This window comes from Convolutriloba macropyga, chromosome 8 (genome assembly GCF_964194025.1).
Source record: "Convolutriloba macropyga chromosome 8, txConMacr16.3, whole genome shotgun sequence".
NCBI lineage: Eukaryota > Metazoa > Xenacoelomorpha > Acoela > Convolutidae > Convolutriloba > Convolutriloba macropyga.
The window spans coordinates 61,254,060-61,265,507 of record NC_134475.1 but is presented as its reverse complement, the minus strand read 5'-3'; the positions used below and the strand labels follow the sequence as shown (position 1 = coordinate 61,265,507).

The 11,448-nt window shown below is 32.6% G+C and overlaps 2 protein-coding genes across 6 annotated transcripts in view; one reads left to right on the top strand and one right to left on the bottom strand.

The window, feature by feature from the left end:
- The window catches only part of LOC142344898 (inositol monophosphatase 1-like), a 599,876-nt gene that overhangs the window by 226,952 nt on the left and 361,476 nt on the right, over positions 1 to 11,448 (bottom strand). The gene's annotated exons all lie outside the window — the stretch shown is intronic.
- Positions 1 to 11,448, top strand: part of LOC142344243 (neuronal calcium sensor 1-like) — a 67,543-nt gene that overhangs the window by 42,009 nt on the left and 14,086 nt on the right. For 4 of the 5 annotated variants that reach the window (XM_075395801.1, XM_075395800.1, XM_075395802.1 and 1 more), the window contains 3 exons: positions 381 to 666; positions 7,825 to 7,845; positions 8,466 to 8,590. In XM_075395801.1, the coding sequence (XP_075251916.1) occupies positions 471 to 666; positions 7,825 to 7,845; positions 8,466 to 8,590 (342 nt within the window). In that variant the 5' untranslated portion in view covers positions 381 to 470. The remainder of the gene's footprint in view (positions 1 to 380; positions 667 to 7,824; positions 7,846 to 8,465; positions 8,591 to 11,448) is intronic. The other variant, XM_075395804.1, reaches the window with a different exon arrangement.

Below are 11,448 nucleotides of genomic sequence, written 5' to 3'. Positions count from 1 at the left end.
ATAGTACAGCTTATTGCAAAAGTTCCAAAAGTTTTCACTAGTTTTAGCTTGGTATCGAAAAAATTATCAGCAAAGAGATATGATTCATCGCGTTGAATCATTCAATCACTTATAAATAATTTTTAGACAAAAAAATTAAATTGACAATTGACTTGGTTTATCATTAAACTATGGTAATCAATTCAACCAGTTTTGCGAATCGCATATCAGTTGTTCACTTCTTTTTTAACCCATACATTGGGCCTTTCGTGCCATTATTTGTTTTTTTTCACCCCATTGAGGTCAGCTCAGAACAAAATAGTTGATGAATTATTGTAAAATGAAGAAAACGAAACTAATTCATGTAAATTTTCATATTCTTTTGATTTGTATGTTTACAGGAATAAATTGACGATTCGCTGCCAGAAATCATTCTCAAAGTTGTTAAACCGTTCACAATTCAATATTTCTTGCGGTACACCATCAGAAAAATGGATGTAGACCCCGAAGACACAGTACCCGCTGGCAACCCGAGAAGGAGGGGTGCTGTGACAATCGGGGGAGCCAATGACGCAACTGAAGGGGGAGGGGGAGACGGCGGGACAAGTAGGCGCATGTCACGACGGATGTCGACTAACTTCAAAACTATTTGGACCAAAATGGCCAACAGTGGTTCGCATAAAACCAGTGAGTAGTTCGGTCTTATTTCACTGGGCAGTATGACCTCCGTGATCAATTTGGGATCTTTTCTACCCCCTTCACAGGCGCACTTGCCTTTTTTAAACATATTAACGTGCTTAATAACAATAACACATAAATTGTACTTGGGGCGCATAAAAAACATGGCGGGAACAGAATATATCTTCAATTTTGTTTAGATATTGTTCGTGCAATTCGCACGAGAAATAGTGCAATTTTATATCGATTTTTGGATCTTTTCCGTTTGTGCCCCTCCCCCCCCCCCCCCCCCCCCAGCTTAGTGGGCGCATATTATTTGCAACCCCCAGACGCACGTGCAATATTTTTACATAGTAATTTACTATGTAATGGCACGTGCTCTGTAAATGGTGGGCGCATAACGTACTGGGGGGGGGGGGGCACAAACGGAAAAGATCCCGATTTTTTTGTTTACAAAGGTATGAGATTGTGTGTGAAAACAAACAATAATTTTTAGGTAAAAAGACACAAAGCTTACATAATGTTTGGTCCGTAATCGAATATTTTTGTTGTTTTAAAATGCTCTGTAGTTATAATAGTTCCACATCAGTTCCTATGGAATAATACTACGATAAGCATATTATAACAATTTTTTGCTGGACTTAGACTTTCCTGGTGATAAGTAATAAATTCAATTGGGTTTAATAGTTCTCAACAGTGATTCCTTTAACTTTCAAGCAACTTTGTTGTTTCTACTATCAACAAGTGTCACAAATTAAACATCATTCTTCATCCACGAATTGACTTCCAATCGCAAAAAAGAGCCTAAGCCCAAGAAAATTGTCGATGGATTGTCGGTGAAGGGTCTCGATATAGTGAATGCTTTGAAGAAGGCGACAGTAACCAAGGATTTAATTTTGTCAATTAGCCCCCGAGTAGCCAACTTCCACTCGGCAAGCCAGCTAGAAAATCACTTCACCAAAAATAACTATATAAATAAAATGTTGCGAAATTTATAGTTTGCTGGGGCAATTTTTAGGCTACTCCAGTGAAGAAAATTTATGACAGAAAAGAGTACATCAGATACTCCAGTAAAAACTTCATAAGCGTCCAGCTCTTAAATAGATTGAATGGTTATAACAAGCCACTCGTTCGCTTGTTTGATGATGCACGGAGGCTGGTAATATATTCTAGTTAACGATATGCATAAATTAGATTGAAATTAGTTATGAATGTTATTTCGTTCAAAGTTAGTGATTCAGTATCAACCCCAGTGATTGTGGATTTTTTTCGTGTAAGATCTGACAAACTTCTTACAAAATTGTCTTGTAAAAAATTACAAGAAGATGTATCCACTTACAAGATCTTATAAGGAAATTCGTCAAATGTTACACGATAAAGCTTACATTTTTTTAAGATGTTACACGATTAAAATCCCTCTTAGTCAGCGGAATTTGTGTCGTGTAAGATCTGAGAAATTTGTGTCGTGTAAGAGCTGTGTGCCTATTGAGAAATTTTATCGTTTAAGATCTTATATGATTTCGCAAGATTATGCACTTTCCTGTAAAATTTAATAAGAGAATTCATATTCTTACGAAATCGTATAAGATCTTGCGCGATAAAAAGAATTCTTAGTAAGAAATTTATCAGATCTTACACGATAAAAATTCTTAGTTAGCATCTTATCAGATCTTACACAATAAAAATTCTCAATAAGCATCTTATCAGATCTTACACGATAACGATTCCTTCTTCTAAGATCTTACACGATAACGATTCCTTCTTCTAAGATCTTACACGATAACGATTCCTTCTTCTAAGATCTTACACGATAACGACTCCTTCTTCTAAGATCTTACACGAAAACGATTCCTTCTTCTAAGATCTTACACGATAACGATTCCTTCTTCTAAAATCTTACACGAAAACGATTCCTTCTTCTAAGATCTTACACGATAACGATTCCTTCTTCTAAGATCTTACACGATAACGATTCCTTCTTCTAAGATCTTACACGATAACGATTCCTTCTTCTAAGATCTTACACGATAACGATTCCTTCTTCTAAGATCTTACACGATAACGATTCCTTCTTCTAAGATCTTACACGAAAACGATTCCTTCTTCTAAGATCTTACACGAAAACGATTCCTTCTTCTAAGATCTTACACGATAACGATTCCTTCTTCTAAGATCTTACACGATAACGATTCCTTCTTCTAAGATCTTACACGATAACGATTCTTTCTTCTAAGATCTTACACGATAACGATTCCTTCTTCTAAGATCTTACACGAAAACGATTCCTTCTTCTAAGATCTTACACGATAACGATTCCTTCTTCTAAGATCTTACACGATAACGATTCCTTCTTCTAAGATCTTACACGAAAACGATTCCTTCTTCTAAGATCTTACACGATAACGATTCCTTCTTCTAAGATCTTACACGAAAACGATTCCTTCTTCTAAGATCTTACACGATAACGATTCCTTCTTCTAAGATCTTACACGATAACGATTCCTTCTTCTAAGATCTTACACGATAACGATTCCTTCTTCTAAGATCTTACACGATAACGATTCCTTCTTCTAAGATCTTACACGATAACGATTCCTTCTTCTAAGATCTTACACGATAACGATTCCTTCTTCTAAGATCTTACACGATAACGATTCCTTCTTCTAAGATCTTACACGATAACGATTCCTTCTTCTAAGATCTTACACGAAAACGATTCCTTCTTCTAAGATCTTACACGATAACGATTCCTTCTTCTAAGATCTTACACGAAAACGATTCCTTCTTCTAAGATCTTACACGATAACGATTCCTTCTTCTAAGATCTTACACGATAACGATTCCTTCTTCTAAGATCTTACACGATAACGATTCCTTCTTCTAAGATCTTACACGATAACGATTCCTTCTTCTAAGATCTTACACGATAACGATTCCTTCTTCTAAGATCTTACACGATAACGATTCCTTCTTCTAAGATCTTACACGAAAACGATTCCTTCTTCTAAGATCTTACACGATAACGATTCCTTCTTCTAAGATCTTACACGATAAATTTCCTAGTAAGCATCTTATTGGATCTTACAAGATAAAAAATCATGCTTATAAGATCTTATAAATACACACTTTGAGTGACATTAATGTCAATAATTGCTCAATTAACGGTTTGACTTTGTTCGCTAATATTCTGTTCAACTGTATCTCAACTGAGTTTCCCAAAGAAATATATTCCTGGGAACAAACGAAAATCAATTTAAACTTTGTTAAACTTTGTTGAAGTAACAGTTACAATCCTACAAAATACCAGAAGCTGGTTGTGGCCAATACGGATGACGCAATCATACACTTTGTAAATTTACCTCTTTAGTTATGAACTACGGCACACCAAGCAGAATTTTTTCTTCAATGATTGGCTGTACTTGTCTTATATCTTACCACAATCTATAAAGTCATTAGTCAATTTATCATCATTAGCGGTGTTGTAGTGACTTGTAATTTATCTTCCACCGGGTTTAAATAATTTGATGACCGAAATTACTGTTACAAGCAACATGTTAACTCAAGTAATATTTGATTACATTAAATGGAAATTTGTGGCACCAGTTAACGTTTTCTCGTGTTTGTATGTGACTTATTACGATTACTGTGAAATTCTATTAACTTCTTTTGAAGACGATTGTTCTAAATTTTGAAACTGATTATTGCATTTGAATGTTTAGGTACGGCTTCTGTATGATAACCAAAAAAAATTGTATGATAACTAAAAACAAAGTCAAGTTCATACATTTGAAGGTCAAATTAATAACTTGACAAAGAGCATTTTTTTGATAAATCATGATGCGACCAAGCAAAACATTCCATTGAAAAATTTTCCGTTGCTGTGCAGTTTTGATAATTTTTTTTCTCCAAAGTTCGCGGTCACTGATTGAATGTGGGGAATAATTATATCAACTGGATTTTTTGTTCAGTCATCTTTTTCCGACCGATACATTCATCGAACAGATTTTTGAGTTATCATTAAAAAGCTTGTGAAGCGCATGAATTCAACTTAAAACGTTATTTTGATTCTCGCCTTTTGCAAGGAGTTACGGGGGTTTAAACTTTTGTGAACGTTAATCTAATTTCCGGTGTTTTAATCATATTTTTTTTGTTAATTTGGCTGAAAATTTAATCAATTTTTGCTTAAAAAAATATGGAGTTGTTAATTATTGTCTCATTAGATTTACATATAAAGCAAAAAAAAGCTTAGTTGTTTCAATTAATTGTTTTTGGCTAAATTTTGGCTAAGTTTTGGCTAAATTTGATCGTAGAAAAAATCATCAAATATTATTTTTTGGCCCATTGTGTCCATTTTGACCGGTACTACAGACATGAAAACTGCTGACACATTTTTTTACACATTTAACTGTTCTTTTACCTCCGGTTTTTAAGGAAATGTTCTGGAACTAACAATATAGTGGTCTTCTGCTAATTTCAGTCGACATTTCCTAAAAAAAAGTGCACGATTACTGTTGTTATGTTAAGGGTTTCTTATGCCAAAAAACCCGTAACGCAATTATTAGGACCAATGGCGTTTTTAACAGACCAGCGGCGATAGCAATGCGACTTTTGGTCTCCTTGTTGATTTATGCAATGAAAAAAGGTTCGGACGTATGTTAGGTTTTTCCTTTTTATTCTTTTTGCCTTTTTTGTTACAATTACAGGACTTTCTAATTTCTGAATTCTTTTTAAGGTTAATTTTATAAGAGAATCTTTTTTGTTCAAATGAGTTCCAATATATATATATATATATATATATATATATATATATACATATATATATATATATATATATATATATATATATATATATATATATATACATATATTGTTATTACAGAAAATCTCTAATGCCTTCAATTGATTTATAAGTGTTTTTTTGCTAATAAATGTTTCTAACATTTTAACTTTTTATACAAATTAACTATTTCAGGAACATTTGGAACAATTTTTAATTTATTTTAGACGTGAAGCCAAAACAAGATCAGTTTCACACTGATTGGCATTTTTACCATTCAAAAAAATATTCAGTTTGTAATGGGGTGCTGCGCTTTACTGAAAATTTGTTTTTTTTTGGCTTTTTTGTGTTAAATACAGAACAGAATGGTTTCAAATCAAACTTCATTAAATGACCAATAAAACAAGTGAAGGCAAGTAATTATAGAAAATCAGCTCAGCAAAATTTTATGTTTTTCTGTGCTTCAACACCGTTTGCGTAAAAACTTCATTTTAATGATTTATAACTTAATCGTGCTAATGACACATCCAAAAGATTTCATTTGAGTAACAAAGTCAAGTTCATACTATTTTTTAAATTTATGGTTGTTATACATTATCGTCTAAAAACTTTGTTTTCGAAATACTATTTTGGCTTTTTGCCATTTGCCCTTTTTAATCGTGTTTCTACCACCTTTAACGTAGTCTGAAAAAAATAAATCTTGCATTTGCTTTGCAGTGAATTAGATTTTAGTCTTAGTTTCCGTTCTATCCTTAAATTAATCGTTTTTTTAGGCTTTGGTGCTACAATTTTTCACAATTTTTTTTTTCATTTTTTTAAATTTTTTAAGGATTTGTTTTCCATCTTATCTGATTATCTTATGAATGACAACTTAATAAAACATCACATATCACAATAGTTTAGTTAAAGGAAGGTGCAATTGACTTTTTAAAATCATTTTTAATTAATAGAATTCGACAGATTTCGACAGTTTCCTCAAAGTTTAATTGACTTTTTGATTTTCGCCTGTAATTGATCTTTCCGCAGTTTTATTGCATTCTGGATAATGGCAAGGGGTTTTGTTCGAAGTTACAATTGAAGCAGTTTAATTATGTCAATTGGCAGCTAATGGTTTTAATAACTTTGAAATTGATTGTTTTCAAAAATTAAAATCGTGTTGTTTTAATTTTACACTTTTTGACGCTTCTCTACTTGTAATTCATTCTCAATAAAACAGGTCCTATATTTTTTGTGATGAAAAGTCAATGAGTTTGTTTTAGATTTTTTTATGCTATTTGACTTTCCCATAATTTTTTTTGAAAGAAAAATAGGTAGACATTGACTTTTGGACGTATGCATTGATTTTTGTTTTTCTTTGATTTTGTTGTTTCTTTTGTCTCTTATTCTCCTGGATGGTAGTTATCATCGGCCCTCTAATGATTTGTCATTTAATTGGTATAGTGGCTTGAGCTTGAAGCGATTTTTTAAATTGAATACACTAATTACTTTTGAACAAAAAACGAATTTTCGAAAGTTTTCGATCTCTTCCTCATTTGTTAGACAATTATGTAAAAAAACTGGCTTGAGCTGGGTTAGGACTTTATGTGCTAAAGCACATTACATAGCCTCTTTGTTTCTTAATTTCTATCGGACGATATCAGCGTCCCTCCTCCCCCTTCTGACCCCTAGACTTCAGATGACTTCAGATGGGGTTGAAACCTAATTATTCAGCCGGAGTACTGAAGCCAAAAAATGTGTCCAAAACAACGAGAAAATCAACTTGATTAGTTCGCTCATCAACTAATTGACCCAGTTGAAATATAATACTCAGAGAGCAAAGATTTGAATTAGGGTTTGGGCTGATTCTTCGAAGTCGATGATCCCTTTTTTTACACTAACTATTTCTTTTTTCAAAAAATGGATTTAGATTAATAAAATCATGATTCACAGCCTTTGAATCATTGATATTATTATCATTTTAGTTCGATTCATTTGAATCACGCTCGCTACCTTATTATCTTTTGTGGTATTTATCTTGTTCTCGCTACCAAATTTTCCCCCGCTGACTTCCGCACCCATACGATAAGACATAAAAGTTCGAGCTACCCACTTATTGGGTGAGACATTTAAGAAACTCAGCAGTATTGATTGTCCTCGCTCATTGGATGACATATTTACATCGAGTAAAAGTTTATGTTATGTTGTCTGATTTAAACTGGAATTGTGATCAAACATTGTGCATTTGAATTTCCTTTTAGATTTAAACTGCTTCGTAAATGGGGAATGAAATGGGAAGTTTAACAATAATCTAAAAATCAAGCTACGAAATTTAAAAAAATATTATATACGTTTTTTATAGAATAACTTCTGAGAATTAAATACAAATTAGGACAATATTTGATGATTGACAGGAATGGGAAATGGTAAGAAGGGTAAGCTCTATGTCTCAATAATCGTCATGTGATCAGGGGACATTTTAGTTGCTTATTTCATTCTCATTAGGCTGTTTCATACTTCATCAAACCTTTAATTTTCTCTTTTAGTCATAGAATTTCAATTAAAAAATTCAGTCCTGAAATCATATTCAGCTTCGAATAATTTTCATTTCAGCTAAAACGTAAATCGAGAAGAAACAGTGCTGGCAATGGAACTTATTTTAAGCAAACATCACACCTGGGCTAAATTGAAAGCTTTTTAATTGTCAAATTTTATTCCGAGTGTCGAGGTAATTGAGCCTGAATGAGCGGACATTTTTTATAAGAAATGGAATTTGAGGATCCGAAAAAAAATGATTAGATCATCTGTTGAAAGTTTAATTGCAGGTTTTGTTGAATTCGCTGAATAAAAATGATTTTCAGCAGTTGTCAACGCAATTCTTGCAAAAATTCAGCCAAGTTTTTAGCACAGCTCTTACACATGGAGGTTAAAAGTGGCTCCAAATCTTTAGTAGCTAAAGTATTACAATTATAAAAAATATTCTCTCCAGATTTCTTCGGTTTTTCTGTGTCATGTAGATTTCATTTAATTGATTGAGAATTTATTGAATATTTAGACAGTCTACTGGAGGAACTTGAGATCCAGGGGGTGAGAGAGAAGCCACAGAATCTGGATGCTCTAGCCAAAGATTCCCTCTTCACTAAAGACGAGATCAAAACAATATACAGAAGGTTCAAACAGGCAAGTCATTCGCATATCAAAACTTATTTTGTTGGCTTAAAAGGAATCTCGTTCGCGGAAGAGAAAAACCATTAGTTATCCACTGAAGTCATTATTCAGCTTCAGTTAAACCAAAACAAAAAGATATTGAGAACTGTATGTATCCAGACTTCATGCGACTGTAAGAAGAACGAGTGCGGGCAAAAATCAAAAAGTTGTTTTGAGTTTTGAGAGAAACGGTGTCGAAGCCGTTAAAAACTCAATCCATTCACTAAAGATTTTGGAAATTGACAACTGCATCTGCGCTTTTTTTCAACGCCATAAACGTTATGTGTGACTCTGATTATTGAATAACAAATGCAAGCAAAAATTTAAACCTTGTATTGAATTTAAAGAGAAAACAGCGTCTAAGCCGTTAAAAAATTAATCTATTCACTAAAAAATTTGTATATTGACAACTGCGTCTGCATTTTCTTTCACCGCCATAAAAATTAGTGTGACCCTGATTATTGTGTCAGTATTATTACAATTTGGCACAAGAGAGAAAAAAGAACCTCAAAAAGCGAAAGTCCAAATATTAAGAATTGTTTTGAGAAAATGGAGTATCAAAGACTAAAAACTAATATTCAAAGAATAAAACCGCAGTGAAGACTACATTCCAGTTTTCCATAAAAAATTCGACCTCTCTCGCTGCTTCTATGTTCACGTCATAAAATCTTTCAATAATTGAGTTTTATTTTGAAATTAATCTGTCCTATAATGAACTTTAAAGATATAAAAAAGAGAAAATTTTGTTTAATTAAAATATGACAGCGCTCAGTCATAATCTGAGAAATCTTTTGAATTCTAAAACTCCCAAACCAAACCGAACAAATTTTTTTGATGCTGCTTTTCAGCTAAAAATCATTGTTCGAAGTCTTAGCGAAAATGGTAATTTGGCAAAAAAAATTTCAACATAACAAAAACAATTGTTGAATTTCGTTTAATTATCGAGTTAGCCGAAAATATTAGCCAAAAGTGGTTTCATTAAAAACTAGTTATACCGTGGATTGATTGATTAGACCCAGGATGATTGGTTAGGACTTTATGTGCTAAAGCACATTACATAGCCTCTTTTTTTCTTAATTTCTATCGGACGATATCAGCGTCCCTCCTCCCTCTTCTGACCCCTAGACTTCAGATTACTTCAGTTGGGGTCGAAACCTAATAATTCAGCAGGAGTACTGAAGCCAAAAAATGTGTCCAAAACAACGAGACTCTGATTATTGAATAACAAATGCAAGCAAAAATTTAAACCTTGTATTGAATTTAAAGAGAAAACAGCGTCTAAGCCGTTAAAAAATTAATCTATTCACTAAAAAATTTGTATATTGACAACTGCGTCTGCATTTTCTTTCAACGCCATAAAAATTAGTGTGACCCTGATTATTGTGTCAGTATTAATACAATTTGGCACAAGAGAGAAAAAAAGAACCTCAAAAAGCGAATGTCCAAATATTAAGAATTGTTTTGAGAAAATGGAGTATCAAAGACTAAAAACTAATATTCAAAGAAAAAACCGCAGTGAAGACTACATTCCAGTTTTCCATAAAAAATTCGACCTCTCTCGCTGCTTCTATGTTCACGTAATAAAATCTTTCAATAATTGAGTTTTATTTTGAAATTAATCTGTCCTATAATGAACTTTAAAGATATAAAAAAGAGAAAATTTTGTTTAATTAAAATATGACAGCGCTCAGTCATAATCTGAGAAATCTTTTGATTTCTAAAACTCCCAAACCAAACCGAACAAATTTTTCTGATGCTGCTTTTCAGCTAAAAATCATTGTTCGAAGTCTTAGCGAAAATGGTAATATGGCAAAGAAATTTCAATATAACAAAAACAATTGTTGAATTTCGTTTAATTATCGAGTTAGCCGAAAATATTAGCCAAAAGTGGTTTCATTAAAAACTAGTTATACCGTGGATTGATTGATTAGACCCAGGATGATTGGTTAGGACTTTATGTGCTAAAGCACATTACATAGCCTCTTTTTTTCTTAATTTCTATCGGACGATATCAGCGTCCCTCCTCCCTCCTCTGACCCCTAGACTTCAGATTACTTCAGTTGGGGTTGAAACGTAATAATTCAGCAGGAGTACTGAAGCCAAAAAATGTGTCCAAAACAACGAGACTCTGATTATTGAATAACAAATGCAAGCAAAAATTAAAACCTTGTATTGAATTTAAAGAGAAAACAGCGTCTAAGCCGTTAAAAAATTAATCTATTCACTAAAAAATTTGTATATTGACAACTGCGTCTGCATTTTCTTTCACCGCCATAAAAATTAGTGTGACCCTGATTATTGTGTCAGTATTATTACAATTTGGCACAAGAGAGAAAAAAGAACCTCAAAAAGCGAAAGTCCAAATATTAAGAATTGTTTTGAGAAAATGGAGTATCAAAGACTAAAAACTAATATTCAAAAAATAAAACCGCAGTGAAGACTACATTCCAGTTTTCCATAAAAAATTCGACCTCTCTCGCTGCTTCTATGTTCACGTCATAAAATCTTTCAATAATTGAGTTTTATTTTGAAATTAATCTGTCCTATAATGAACTTTAAAGATATAAAAAAGAGAAAATTTTGTTTAATTAAAATATGACAGCTCTCAGTCATAATCTGAGAAATCTTTTGAATTCTAAAACTCCCAAACCAAACCGAACAAATTTTTCTGATGCTGCCTTTCAGCTAAAAATCATTGTTCGAAGTGTTAGCGAAAATGGTAATTTGGCAAAAAAAATTTCAATATAACAAAAACAATTGTTGAATTTCGTTTAATTATCGAGTTAGCCGAAAATATTAGCCAAAAGTGGTTTCATTAAAAACTAGTTATA